Source organism: Eurytemora carolleeae, unplaced genomic scaffold (genome assembly GCF_000591075.1).
Source record: "Eurytemora carolleeae unplaced genomic scaffold, Eaff_2.0 scaffold1089, whole genome shotgun sequence".
In the NCBI taxonomy this organism is placed as follows: domain Eukaryota; kingdom Metazoa; phylum Arthropoda; class Copepoda; order Calanoida; family Temoridae; genus Eurytemora; species Eurytemora carolleeae.
Genome location: NW_019397070.1, coordinates 87,597 through 102,611, shown reverse-complemented (window position 1 = coordinate 102,611; position 15,015 = coordinate 87,597). Strand labels below are relative to the sequence as shown.

The 15,015-nt window shown below is 31.6% G+C and overlaps 2 protein-coding genes across 2 annotated transcripts in view; both read right to left on the bottom strand.

Moving 5' to 3' along the window:
- The window catches only part of LOC111711582 (histone-lysine N-methyltransferase 2B), a gene marked incomplete in the record, with an annotated part of 7,726 nt that extends 7,385 nt beyond the window's left edge, over positions 1–341 (bottom strand). Inside the window, 1 exon segment of the mRNA XM_023485969.1 lies at positions 274–341. Within this exon segment, the coding sequence (XP_023341737.1) occupies positions 274–287 (14 nt within the window).
- A 2,633-nt stretch (positions 342–2,974) lies between these two features.
- The window catches only part of LOC111711580 (phospholipase DDHD2), a 17,273-nt gene continuing 5,232 nt past the window's right edge, over positions 2,975–15,015 (bottom strand). Inside the window, exons 7-23 of the mRNA XM_023485967.1 lie at positions 14,566–14,723; positions 13,664–13,708; positions 13,136–13,186; positions 12,607–12,654; positions 12,099–12,173; positions 11,517–11,571; positions 11,094–11,207; positions 10,168–10,279; positions 8,693–8,797; positions 8,357–8,459; positions 7,893–7,955; positions 7,699–7,811; positions 7,174–7,223; positions 5,114–5,624; positions 4,814–4,878; positions 3,803–3,888; positions 2,975–3,014 (exon numbers count right to left, since the gene is read on the bottom strand). Of these exons, the coding sequence (XP_023341735.1) occupies positions 2,991–3,014; positions 3,803–3,888; positions 4,814–4,878; positions 5,114–5,624; positions 7,174–7,223; positions 7,699–7,811; positions 7,893–7,955; positions 8,357–8,459; positions 8,693–8,797; positions 10,168–10,279; positions 11,094–11,207; positions 11,517–11,571; positions 12,099–12,173; positions 12,607–12,654; positions 13,136–13,186; positions 13,664–13,708; positions 14,566–14,723 (1,778 nt within the window). The 3' untranslated portion in view covers positions 2,975–2,990. The remainder of the gene's footprint in view (positions 3,015–3,802; positions 3,889–4,813; positions 4,879–5,113; positions 5,625–7,173; positions 7,224–7,698; positions 7,812–7,892; positions 7,956–8,356; positions 8,460–8,692; positions 8,798–10,167; positions 10,280–11,093; positions 11,208–11,516; positions 11,572–12,098; positions 12,174–12,606; positions 12,655–13,135; positions 13,187–13,663; positions 13,709–14,565; positions 14,724–15,015) is intronic.

Sequence of the window (15,015 nt, the reverse complement as noted above, 5' to 3'; positions counted from 1 at the left end):
TGGCGCCTCAAAGCCTGTCCTAGCAGCGGAGCTCGGCCTCCTAGCCTCTCCTAGCCGCAGCGCTAACCTAACCTAACCCTCAAATAAAGTAAAAAAATAATAATAATTTTGCTGAAAAATAAGTGGTCATGTATAAAATTGATATGGATGGGGGGCGGGGAAGTGAGGGTCTAAAATTCGAGTTTTAGGACAGACGCAAAAATGTTAACAAATGTTTTGGATAAAATGAAAATAAAATGAATAGTAAAAAAAACTATGAACAAATTATGTTACCTATTTAAGTTCATTCTGGTGAAAAGTTTTTTTAACTCGCTATTTATTAATCTGAAACATTTTTATAGATATTAAATAACAATAGTGGACATTTAAGGACATAGTTATAGACGATTTAAATGGACAAAAATGCGTCAGAGAGATCTTTCAATTGCCGAATAATTACACGCGTACACTAAAAGTGCGCAGAAACTGTAAATTGCCGCGTTCTCTTCTTAAAACCCTAGATTTGTATTAATTGATTGATCGATTTTGATTATTTAAAGATTGTGCTGCACCTTCCGACCTACGCACATCTGCTATACTACACTTCTGACCTACTCGTTATAAGTTTAACAACTGAGGATCATTGATGATGGATCCGTTTATAGCTTTTAATTATTACTCTCTTCGCCAAATCTCCATGCAAAAGATTGACCGATTTACACTGGTTCTCTTAAATCCTTAATCTGATTAAAACTGTGGAAGATACCGTTGTTTTCCTAACTAGAAAATGGTTATTTTGTGAAATTCTCCTTGTTTCTTGTCAGCAAAAAAAGCGCAGTTGTCACATGGTAAAAATTGAAACCACAACACAACTGAAAATAAACACTTTTGTACAAAAAAAAGGTTAAATAATTCAAACTTGATCAGCAAAATTTTTAAGGGTAGGGTAGGGTAGGGTAAGGGTAGGCTAATATGTCTTACCATCTTTGTGTGGAGGGCCACTTGTAATTATACGCTTAAGCTGCAGTTCCTTTCAATGCAGATTTAACCTTCAGAATTATAGTTTCAGATACTGGATATATATATCACCTTAATCCTCATTCTTTCTGTTTCCTGTCAGTGTCATCTTGACTCGGATATTGTCTCTTTAAATCGATAAAAAGCTTTCTTTCTACATTATTAAACTTTAATTCTTTAAATACTTTAATCTACAGAGCGTCCCATATCAAATTAGATTATCTCAAAGCTTTAACGACAAAATAAAACCATAATTCACAAAATCTAGTATTTTCCACGAGAAAATTCTTACAAATTAGCCTTATCCAATTTTTCAAAATAAGTCCCGAAAATCTTAATTTAGGTCGATTGACGATCTAATATAATGTGGGACACCTTGTATCTTACATTATATCTTTTTTTCTTTAATCGTCGTTTATATCAATACAATGATAACGCCTTCCGATTTCAAATTTTTATTTCTATACCAAGTTTTCAAACAGCATGGATACACATAAAACTGAAAACTAGAATAAGTTTGTTTACAATTGTGAACTTGTACTTTGGAAAAAGCTAGTTAGAAATTAAACTTAATAGGAGAAGTCGTCTTTATAGTACTGATATAAACGGTGACCACTTTAAGTTTGTCACAATTTCATTTCAAAACAAAATATCATAATAAATAAATATATTTAAACTATAACCTTTAACATTACAAAAAGTAAATATTAAAATAAATGTTGTAATTTCATAAAACCTTCTTTTTAAAAGGAAGGCATGCTTAAATAACAACGATATCAAATTCATTACATATGGTCAGGGTACATAGTGTATCGGACAAACCATATTGTAAACGGAGAATTATAAAAATTACGCGTACAATCCCTTTAGTAAATATATCCGTCACCACCGTCCTAAAAAAATCACATTCATACTAAAATTAAGAATTCTGTACAATGTTGACAATGCAAAAGAAGGGATCTCCTTCAACATTAAAATAAAAAGTATTAAATTCTAAAAATATAAATAACAATCTAAGTTTAATGTTTTTCCGTTCTTTGAATTGAAGGGACTGTAAGCGTAATTTCAAGTGACCATCTGTGCAAAGATGCAATGCCCAATTCACAACAGTAAGGCCAAGATTTGAATGATCAAGTATGAATTAGATATCAACGATTTTGTTCTTTAAACTTCTTTATTATCATTTGCGGTTTCTATGTAAAAGTGACATGCGCATTTCTTGTTTACAAGAAGCCTGAGTCAGAATTTAATGAATTTGAGCTGTGTCTCAAATCCGCCAAAAACCGATTTCAATTGAGCGCCGGCTTAAATCTTGAAAAATTGAAAACGATTATGAGTGGAATCAACCATATTTGAGCCGCGGCTTAAAAATTTTTTAATTCGACCTAATGAGTCTTTAATTCTGATTCGATTTCATGCAATAGCAACTCAAGCAAGGTCTCTTAAAACTGTAACAACAGTCCTTTTTAAAATCTGTATTCAACTTATGCATTTGAAAACCGACTAAAAAGGGTTGAAAACCGACAAAAAAAGGTTGAAAACCGACTATAAAAGAATAAGATTTGACATTCAATTTGCTAACTTTCTTACTTTTCCCCCACAAAATTTAATTTAAAAAAACTTCTAAAATGTCTGCAAAATGTACAAAAATGTAAAACGAGATTTTGACTAATGGGAATTAATCAGCTAATTTCTAAACTTGGAAAAATATTTTCAAAAGGAAAAATATACAATTTTTAGGAATGTAAAGTTAGAGATAGTGTTAATTAAAAAAATAGAAATAATTGTCATCTTTGCTCTTTCTTTAATTTGTAAAGCTGCTATGGATTTAACAAGGAAAATTACAAAATTCTTAGAGGCATGCAAAATTAAACGGGAAGACGACAACAATTTCTCATTATACTGATTGTTACTGTATATAAACAAAATATGATATTTCATAAGAGGCTTGTGACAGACTGGCGGTAGATTTTTTCTCTTTTTGAAGTAGATTTTCATTGCATCATCCCTCCGGCCATCTTTAAACATTAAAATTATACAAAACCATTTAATATACAGGTTTACCTACAAAGGATAAGAATGTAAAGACGACTTAAAAGTTTTAAAATTTGAAGATCCCAAGTTTAAATTAAGTCTTCTGCATTGAATATGGTCTTTATCTGGTTTATTTAATGATTTGGCAAAGAAAGAAGTTTATAGATGCAAAAAGTCATGAAATAGACGGAACAGGCAGTATACATTCCGTACAGTCGTCTCTGAAGTCTCATCCATTAGGGGTAACCCTGTATGTTTAAGTTTCATTAAATTGAAACACATAAAAAGTATGAAAGTTAATTTATAAAGCACAGATATCCAGACATGATGTCCAACTTAAAAGCCCGGGCCAACTTTTAAGTGTCACCAGGGAATTGCCCTTGGTTTGACATTGCCAGCCCATTAATACTTTATTGAAGCCTTTAAAGACATATACAATTTTCCTTGAGAATTTTATGTAGCAAAACGCTTCAAAAATAGTAAAAAGCAAACCCTTGATAGATTTTCGAGTAAGAGAAGGTACATGAGAAGGTACATGGCTCCTGCAAATGTTAAGACTTTAGAGAGGACTGTACGGAATTATTCGGCCTGTTTCCTTATATTCATGATTTCCTGCAACTGCTAACTGGTTTCTTTCTTTTCCAAGTCAATAAGTAAGCTATAAAAAGTCTATTTTTTGGACAGAATATACAATTCAACCTTGGAATTGTCTCTGTAGTCTCATCCTTTGTGGGTAACCATATATATATTAATTAGTAAAATAAAATCAAACCTTGGGTGGAGGAGGAATTGGTTTGTCAGTCTCAACAGGAGCAGTTGGATCCATCCCCGGACCTCCAGTTCCGGTCCCAGTTCCAACTGGTAATATTGGAAATAAAGGGACTGTAAACGTGATTTCAAGTGACCCTCCATGCAAATATATCAATGCCCGATTTACAACGGTGACCTTGAATACTTAATCTGATCAATTGTGTGGAAGATAACGTCGTTTGTTTTGACTCAAAATGAAAATAATCAGTTTAAATAAACAAAAGCATGAATATCTAATTTTTACTTGATCAGACAAAGCTTTTGTGGTTAACGTTGTAAATCGGGCATTGTCATCTTTACATACAGGGTCCCTTGTAATTACACTTACAGTCCCTTTAACTGCTTTAATAAATACATATTTCCCAAGTGACTAATTCCCAAATATATATTTTCCCAATTAAACTATTTCCCAAGAAGTATTTTCAGAAAGAATAGTTTGCCATAGATTGTTTTCCAAAATAGCATTTTCTCATTGACCATGGAGCACTTTCCATTTAATCATTTTCCTAAGAAGCATTTTCCCAAAGATTATTTTCTCAAAAAGTATTTTCCAAAGGAATTTTTTTCCAAAGATGATTTTCCCATACAGAATTTTCCCATTTAAAACTTTACCACCAAAACACTTTTCCAAAGTATATTTTACGGGTTTAACAAAGGGTATTTTTTCGGTCTTCCACTGGGTATTTTCCCAAAAAACATTCCGTAAAAAACCCCAGTTCCGTAGAACAGTTTACAAAAAAGAACTTTCCCATAGAGAATGTTTCCTAACAGCATTTTCATAGAGCATTTTCCCAAAAAAAACCTTTCCTATAGTACTTTTTTCATAGAGTATTTTCCCTCTGAGCAATTTCCCGTTAAGTATTTTCCACAGGTATGCAACGAACAATTTCCCCGTATTTTTACAAACAAAATTCCACGTGAAGTTGGAGGAAAGATCTAAGACGCGAAGCGCCCTATGTCACAGCATATACACCTGGTCTAGGGTAGATTAAAGATCTAGTAGTAGATGAGACTGGAGCTACGGGTATACTGGCAGGACTAGAAAAACATTCATTATTTTATTTGAAAGCTGGATAGATTTGAAATAATTCTCATTTTTTATACTAAAATTGAGATAACAGACACATAGTTTTAAAAACAAAAATAAAGAAGAGCTTTTTCTAAATCTTCAGTAATCCAACAACAATAATAATAATAATAATAATAATCACTGTCCATCCTTAATCCGAAGTGATAATATATAAAAAAAAATAAAATTGAATTTATTAAAGACCTGAAAAAAGTTGGAGGGGGACCAGAAGGAATTGAGACAGGGGTGGGTGTGGGACTGTATCCTATAGTAGGTGTGGCACTGTATCCTATAGTAGGTGTGGCACTGTATCCTGAAGTAGGTGTGGCACTGTATCCTGAAGTAGGTGTGGCACTGTATCCTGAAGTAGGTGTGGCACTGTATCCTGTAGTAGGTGTGGCATTGTATCCTGTGGTGGGTGTGGCAGTGTATCCTGTAGTAGGTGTGGCACTGTATCCTGTAGTAGGTGTGGCATTGTATCCTGTGGTGGGTGTGGCACTGTATCCTGTGGTGGGTGTGGCACTGTATCCAATAGTAGGTGTGCCACTGAACCCTGTAGAAGATATTGGAGGGAACGGTGTCATAGGTTGGAAGGATGGCGGAGAACTATAAGAAGGAAAAGTTGGTGGGACAGATATAGAAGGTGGAGCTGGTGTAAATGTAGGGGGAGCTGAATACGTAGAGTTACTCGAATAGGTTTCAGTTCCAGGTTGTACTAAATTAATAGAAATAGATTCAGGGATACTCACTAAGGACGAAACTTCAGGGAAAACTAGACGGAATTTATACTCTACATTTCATTATATATGATTCTTTGACCACTGCAACTCTCTGCAACTCTGTAACTGGTTTCTTTCTTTGCCAAGTCATTAAATAAGTCATCAAAGAGGATGTTCGCGAAAAATGACAGGGGTATATACTGATCCCGAATTGAATTCAGTTTTGATCGATACTAATTTTAATTCTATCAGTTGTGTACAAAAGCAGAAAATGGTTATAAATGCCTTACAACCAATATATCGATTCTAATCTCTGGGGTGCAAGGAGTTTCGCCTTCTATATGCAACAGATAGAAGTAAAATTAGTAGCGATCAAAACCAAACTGAATTAGGGATCATCCTAAACCCCTTATAATTTTCGCGAACACTCCCTTTAAAAGACAAAATTAAAGGCAATTTAACGTTGTAACTTCATATTTAAAGAGTTTCATGTCGTCTCTATTGTCTAGTCAAGGAACTGAACTAGAAAAGATGATGCAACTCCCTGTTTCAGTTTCTGTAATTATTTCTGTTAAATTTGGTTTTTATTTTGTTGTTTTTTTTTTTGTTTTTTTCTCCGATTTTCTTTTTTATAGGCTATTATTATTGTTATTTTAAATGGTCTCTATTTCATAATTACAAACCCATGATCCCCTCCCCCCCTCCCCGGCCCTCAAAACCCCTTTGAGTTTCATCCCCAAATTTCATAATTTCATAGTCCCTAACGGTCAACCTTGCAACCTCCCTCCCCTCGTATTCAATATACATTTCATTTAGTTTTATTAATACCACCATTCTTTAAGGTTGACCAAAATTCTTTCAACAATTTTCTAAATTTTTTAATTTTTATTTTTTTATATTTTTTCTCCAGGTTTTGTTTACTTTTTCTGTACATTGCCTTTTTTATTGTTATAATTTTTACATTTAACAATTTTCTAAATTTTTTAATTTTAATTTTTTTATATTTTTTCCCCAGGTTTTGTTTACTTTTTCTGTATATTGCCTTTCTTATTGTTATAGTTTTTTCATTTAACAATTTTCTAAATTTTTTAAAATTTTTATTTTTTCATATTTTTTCTCCAGGTTTTGTTTACTTTTTCTGTATATTGCCTTTCTTATTGTTATAATTTTTTCATTTAACTATGCAATAATTTTGGTCATTTTCTGTAGGACTGATGAGGATATAAAAATATATCGAAATAAATATCCAAACCCAAGTTTTTCTATCTGCGAGAGTGAAAACCTTTTTTGCCAATAAGGACAACTTACATTTTTTTGTCTAATCTTTTGTGGGTAACTCTGTATTTTTACATTCTAAAAGAGTTTTAAAGGCACAGTCATATCAAATCAAACCATGGAATACAGGAACTGCTTCAAATTTACAGAATAAAAATTCTGTGTGTACAAGTACAACTGTGTACAAAGTGTACAAAGTGTACAAAGTGTACAAAGTGTACAGTGTACACATATATATAATTATATATTGTCATAATAACTGTAATTAACCTGTACGGGATTGAGTACCCTCTCCAAATCTATCATCAGGATAAACATTTCTAAAATAAAATACATTTCTCAATAGTGCCCCAAAAGCGCCCTGCATAGAATGGTGTCATTTATTTATTCTAGAGGATATTATTATTGTTATCTAAAGCCAACTTATGTCTTTTGGCTGTATTTTCCATCAATCATGAACCCCTTCTTTAAACTTCTTCTTCAAATCAGTAATATTTCTGTTTGTTAAGTCAGTTGCATTTTTTGCGATGGGGATCTCCTCAGAGTTAAAATGTTTGTTTACAGGACAAAAACCTTGACAATTAAAAAAATGATTTTTCTTAAAATAATTGGAAGATTTTACTCCTTAAATATATTTCGCATATTGTCCCTTATTTAGGAAAAGAAATATTCAATTTTTGTAGTATACGACCTTAGAAGATAACTCCATTTTTGGCCCATAGGCGTACTTATCATCATCATTATTATTATTAGCAGACAACCCATCAAAGTCACATTTTTTACAAATTTTGTCACCTTAAGTTATAAATTTCCTTGAGAACCATAAGAGCTGTATCTTCACTACTCCAGTAGCAGAGATGGGAAGCCAGGGACCATAGATACTCATTAAACGATTCCATTGGAGCCTCCTAAACAATAGAGAATAAGAGCTGTATCTTCCCTACCAAAATATAAAGCTCCATAATTCTGACAATGAAAAACATGATTACCTGCAGAACATAATCAATTCTTCGGCCTTTATTTAACTCAGCAGTCAAACCTCCTTCACATTCCTAAACACAATCCAATCAAATTAAAACAAAAGGATGAATGAATGAATGAATGAATGAATGAATGAATGAATCAATCAATCAATCAATCAAATCAATGATTATATAATGATATAAACATCTATCCATCTATTCATCTATCCATCTAACAATCTATCCACCTAATCATCTATCAATATTCTATATCTATCTATCCATCTAACCATATATCCACCTATCCATCTAACCATCTATCCATCTATCCACCTATCCATCTATCCATCTATCCATCTATCCATCTATCCATCTATCCATCTATCCATCTATCCATCTATCCATCTATCCATCTATCCATCTATCCATCTATCCATCTATCCATCTATCCATCTATCCATCTATCCATCTATCCTTCTATCTAACTCTACCTGTGTAGGAGAGATGGACTCCCTGTCGTCTACCATCTCCTCCACGGTCTGCTCCGCTTGTGACCCTGTCAAAGTCCCCGCCATGCTGTAAACAGCCTTTAAACTAAAATAAGTATTTGGAAAATTATTGCTATTTTAGTTAACCGAAAATAAATAATAAATAATCTTCAATAAATAAAAACAGCTTTTAAAGTTTTCAAGAATTAAAAGTAATTCAACGGTTAAATTAAGCTCCATCATCCTTGACCAGGAAAAGGATTAAAGGGAAAAGTTGTGAATCAGACATGACACTTGAACGTCTACAGTTCCCTTAGAGACACTTCTCTGAACACAAACCTGTCCATAAACTTCTGTTTGATATCAGTTCCCATTCTTGACATCGTTTCCTTCAACTCAAGGTGCATTCTCTTCCGACCCTTGTGGTGCGGGATCAGAACAGGTCTAATCAATCAATCAAGTAAGAATGAATAGAAAAGGAACAAATGAATGAATAAATGCATAAATGCATAAATGCATAAATGCATAAATGCATAAATGCATAAATGCATAAATGCATAAATGCATAAATGAATAAATGCAATAAATGAATAAATGAATAAATGAATAAATGAATAAATGAATAAATGAATAAATGGATAGAGCTAAGATCAAATGAAGAAATAAATGAACGAAAGGATTTATGAAAGGATGATTAAATGCATGAATGAATAAATAATAAATGAATGATTGAATGAATAAATAAATTAATGATTTAATGCATGAAAGGATGAATTTGACTACATGTTGGAAAGTGTAATATGATAAGTAAAAACAGAGTAACATGAATTAATGAAAAAGTAAATGATTATGAGAATGAATCAATATAAGGATAAATGAAAGGAAATTTAAATCAATGAATACTTATATGAATAAGTGAATGAATAAATGAATAAAAGAAAGGATGATTAAATGAATGAAAGGAATTGTGAATAAAAGAATGAATGAATGAAAGGAATGAAAGATAAATGAATAAACGAATGAAAGGAATAAAGGATAAATTAACAAATGAGTCAATAAATAATGAAAGGAATGATGATTAAATGAATGAAAGGAATTGTGGATAAATGTATGAAGGAATGAAAGGAATAAAGGATAAATTAATAAATGAATGAAAGGAAGGATGATTAAATGAATGAAAGGAATTGTGGATATTAGAATGACTGAATGAAAGGAAAGAAGGATAAATGAATAAATGAAATAAAGGATAAATTAACAAATGAATTAATAAATAATGAAAGGAATGATGATTAAATGAATGAAAGAAATTGTGGATAAATGAATGAATGCATGAAAGGAATTGTAGAAAAATGATTATATGAATGAAAGGAATTTTGGATAAATGAATGAATGAAAGGAATGAAGGATAAATGAATAAATGAATAAAAGGAATAAAGGATAAATTAACAAATGAATTAATAAATAATGAAAGGAATGATGATTAAATGAATGAAAGGAATTGTGGATAAATGAATGAATGAATGAAAGGAATAAAGGATGAATTAATAAATGAATGAAAGGAAGGATGATTAAATGAATGAAAGGAATTGTGGATAAAAGAATGAATGAATGAAAGGAATGAAGGATAAATGAATAAGTGAATGAAAGGAATAAAGGATAAATTAACAAATGAATTAATAAATAATGAAAATGATTAAATGAATGAAAGAAATTGTGGATAAATGAATGAATGCATAAAAGGAATTGTAGAAAATTAAATTAATGAATGAAAGGAATGAAGGATAAATGAACAAATGAATGAATAAATGAATGACCTGAGATCTGAGTACTCATGTCCTACTAAGGACTCTATCCTGTAAGCTACCGGATCGTATGGATGGAAGATATTGAAGAATCTATCACAGGTTGGGAACTTGAAATCAGGACCTAAATCAAAACTAAAATAAAATCAGGACATAAAGGGTGTTTCTAAAATACCACACAAGATGGTAAAGGTCAAAATTATCCAACAAAATCAGATAGAAGACGGCTTTACACCCAATAAATGGTAACGAATTGATGGAGAAAATATCTCAACTCATCTTGATGAGACAGATCAATGTTTGTATCGAAAATACTAAATAAGCCAGTGCTGGAGAAATTATTAAGTGACTATTTTCTGGTAGCATGTTTCTAGTGAAAAACTCATCACACAAACAACTTCTTAAAAAGACTGTAAAGGAAAAATGAAAGGAGGTATAGACTGAAAGCTTATCTCTTCAACTCTTGACCGCGACCCATGAAAGTTATATCTGAAGTTCCTCTCTCGAGAAATTGATATGAAACTTTATCAAATTTATACGAAAATTCATATATATACAATTTAGTATAGAAATAGTAGATTTAAGCAGATCATATTCAGCAAATGTGCAACCAATCTGAAAACGAAGGGATCACAGAGAAACCTAATTGTAACTTGGGTGTTCTCAATTATTATTTTTTAATTTTTATTTTTATTTTTAATAGACATAATTGATAAGATTATTTATAAGTCCGTATTACGTCACCAGAACTCCCACCAATGAGAGTGCAGGATACTTGTCACAGTCTCTGTCTGTATCATATATAGATTATAGAAGGATAGTTTAGATTGATTGGGATTGGCAGGGATTTTTCATAAATGGGGGGGGGGGGAGGGGACACAGGACACATTTGATCATTTGATAAGAAATTATCAAATTCTTATTTGTTTTGAACCTACCTAATGACTGAATACCACGGACTGCCATGAACATCCCTATAGGACTACCGAACGCAAAGAAAGCTTCAGGTTTTATGTCGAGTCTCGGATACCGAACAAACGGTTGCCCAGTTCCTAAATAAAATATATTCGATTAATTAATGATGTAAAATCCATCTTTTTTTCAGTCCCTAAGATCAACAGTTATCCCAATATTTTGATTACTGAGATATAAGCCTCCAGTTAAATAAACTTTAAACTTTCAGGGCTATAATATTATTTATGTACTAATAAGTGTGATTTTCGAAGATTTTAAGAGGGTGGGGGTGAAAAGTCGGACATCATTTAATCTTTCCTGGTAATTTTTACCCCAATTCAAAGATAAAAATAATTTGACAAAGTTTTATTTAGACCCTGTGATTATCAAGAAATGAATTGTTCAACCTGCAGGTCCTACTGTATAGTCTACTCTACTTCTAACAGCACTGTTCTGAAACTCCTAAAAATATTTAAATCAAACTTTTCAATTACTAATAAAAATTTACATATTTAAGTTTAACTTCAACCTTTTTTTTTGATACATGCGAGTTTAAAGACCGTTTTTGTCTTTAAAAACAAAATTTTTATTGGATCATATTGAGTTAAATAAATCAAATAAAATTGATTAAAATAAATGATTAGATCAAATTGGTTAAATCAAATTATAAATTGGATCAAATCAAATTGTTTAAATTAAACCAAATGAAAATAAATCAAGTCTTATTGAGTAAACCAAATCATATTGACTAAATCAAATCAAATTGATATAACCAAATCAAATTGATTTAACCAAATCAAATTGATTACATAAATATAATTGATTAAATTTAATAAAATTGATTAAATCAAATCAAATTAATTAAACCAAATTAAACTGATAAAATAAAATCTAATTGATCAAATCGAATTAAATTGATTGAAGAAATCATGCCCTGGGTGCATCAAACTCAAAAAAACACCATTCTATGCATTCGAGACTGACGTTACCTGGAAACCGGACTCATTGCGCCGACGCATGAAGTTGATCAGTTTCTTACGAGGACCAAGAGGTAGCTCTGCTTCCTGAATCAATCAATCGATCGATCGATCAATCATATAATCAATCAATTAATCAAATAATCGATTAATTAAACAATCCATTAATCAAATCACTAGATCAATTATCAATAAACTATCAATCAATCAACCAATCTCCTAAACATTATTAATCAATCAATCCTCAATATAAAAAACATTGTTAATCTATATAATAAAACAAGACATTCGTATAAAAATATGTTGCCTATGGCCGGCCAAACGGATGGACGGAATGGGCTGAACTTTTTTGTGGACACTCGTGGGTGGCCGGGACGGTTTTGGGCTAAAATAATTCGAAATTTTTTTTTTTCAAAATTTTTTTTTCCACGGGCAACGCCGGGCTCTGCAGCTTGTCAGTTTATAAATTAATCAAATCACTGAAATCAATCAAATCAATCAAGTAAATCGCTAAAATCACCTTGAGATCCTCTTCTGAGCAAGCTGCCAGCTCATCCATTGATATTCCCTGGAACAACAAAAAAAGGTCAAAAAACAAATAAGATACTTATTAATATTATTTATCCTTAAAAAAACACACGAAAGAAAAATAATACGAGAAACAATACTCAATGTCATTGAATCAATCAGAGTTTTAGGGACGTTCTACTTTCCACATCAAACTCAAGATGTCAAAATTTTACATCCGGTGCAGTTAACATATGGTTTAACACTTCATAATTGAGAAGATATGAGATCTGGGAAGGAAACAACTACAGTTAACATATGGATATAAAATATAAAAAAGGTTGAAAACAATGAAGTTTTAGAAATAAAGTATAAAAAAGGTTGAAAATAATGAATTTTTAGATATAGAATATAAAAAAAATTTAGATTATGTACCGGTCCCTAATGGGTGACCATTGATTAATGACCGACCCTAAGAGTCAGGATCTAGTTTTAAATTATGAAATATATTAATAATTAATAATTAATAATTAATTAATCACCTGATTTATGAAGGTTTGTGTATACTCAGATATTTCCAGTTTACTGAAAACCTAAATTGAATTTTTTAATGAAAGATCATTTAAAATCAAAAATTTAAGACGACATTTCAAAAGAAGGTTGTTAAATTCTCTCAGACGTATTTTACTCAGGTTCCTTGGTTTTTGGAACTTTCTGTAAATGCAAATTTCCTTATTTAATTCAAATTCCCTTGGAAAATAACTTTAGATAGATTGTTTTTGAAGATTTTTAATAGGTTACATCATCAAATCAAATCAAATCAAATCAGAGTTTTAGGGACGTCCTATACCCACACGACAAGACTGAAGTGACTATACTAAATCAGTAATGATAATAATCTTAATAATAATAATGATAATAATCTGAATTTAAAATGTTGAGTTAAAATCAGATTCAGAGAAATACATTATTATAAAAAACGCATATCGAACAAAAGTGGAAGAAAAAATCTTAAAAGTTGAATTTTTTTTCCACTTAAATGATTTTAGAAGTATTAGATGAATGTTCACCTCTTCTAAACTAAGCTCACTATCCCATCTTGGTTTAACTGGGACCTGATTTATTCACATTTATTATTTCATAAATTCACATTTTTATCTTGGAAAAAATTTTCAGACAAACAAATCAACAGATAAGCTAAATTGAAGAATCAAAAATTGAGAATATCGGGTGCTATGGAAACCGACCTGATGAATATCCAACAAATAGGTTATTAGATCTCAAGGGTATCAAACATATAGGATATCTGACCTAATTCTTAAGTAGCGTTTAACACTCTTTACAGATACATAATACCAACATAAAACCATACCATCAATCCCAGTTCAAGGTCCAGTTCACCTGAAAGTCAGGAACCCCTGAAGCCAGAAAAATCGTTTGGCTAAAACTATAGAACCAGTATCAGGAACAATTTCTTCAGCTTGAGAGTTCCATAAAATGAACCAACATCAGGAACAATTTCTTTAGCTTGAGAGTTCCATAAAATGAACCAGTATCAGGAACAATTTCTTCAGCTTGAGAGTTCTATAAAATGAACCAGTATCAGGAACAATTTCTTCAGCTTGAGAGTTCCATAAAATGAACCAGTATCAGGAACAATTTCTTCAGCTTGAGAGTTCCATAAAATGAAACTCTATCCCACAGGAAGTAAAACAGACAACCACAGTAAATATCTTCAAAAGAAACTATGCTAAATTCAGACAGTATTCGTGAGATGCTGATGCAAGATTACTGGTCACAAAATCTATCAGAACCATCATCAGCAACTGCAAGTCTTCAAAGTCATCCTTATCATAATACAAAGGTTTATGAGGATTATTCAACAATATACAATAAATAGATAGGTTCGCTTACTCCAGACCAATACCGAAGTTTAAGAATATAGTTATAGATTAAATAAATAAATGTGCTCCTTGAATGAATCGTTCAGATCCTGGGCTCCAGGGTCCTCTTCTCCTTCAAGGATGTCCTTGACCTCCTCTTCTTCCGTCCTAGGCTGTCCTGACAGCAGGTCAAATAGGATTAGAGAACCCAGACTGTGTCCTATTAATGACACACCTCCAGAGAAATCTGAAATATTCATTTTGAGAATCGCTTGTTTATTCGTTCATTCGTTTATTCGTTTGTTAGATCGGTTGTTCGTTTGCAGTTTATCAGTTCCCTCATTTGTTTGGTTGTTTGTTCGTTTGCAGTTTGTCAGTTCACTCGTTTGTTTTTAATTGTTTGTTCATTTGTTCGTGTATATTTGTTCGTTCGTCGTTTTTTTGATTTCTTTCCTATTCATTTAAATCTTAATTTGTTTGTGCATAAAGAAACTGTATGCGGAGTCCTAATCAAAAATGCAGAAGACACTGTCGTTTTT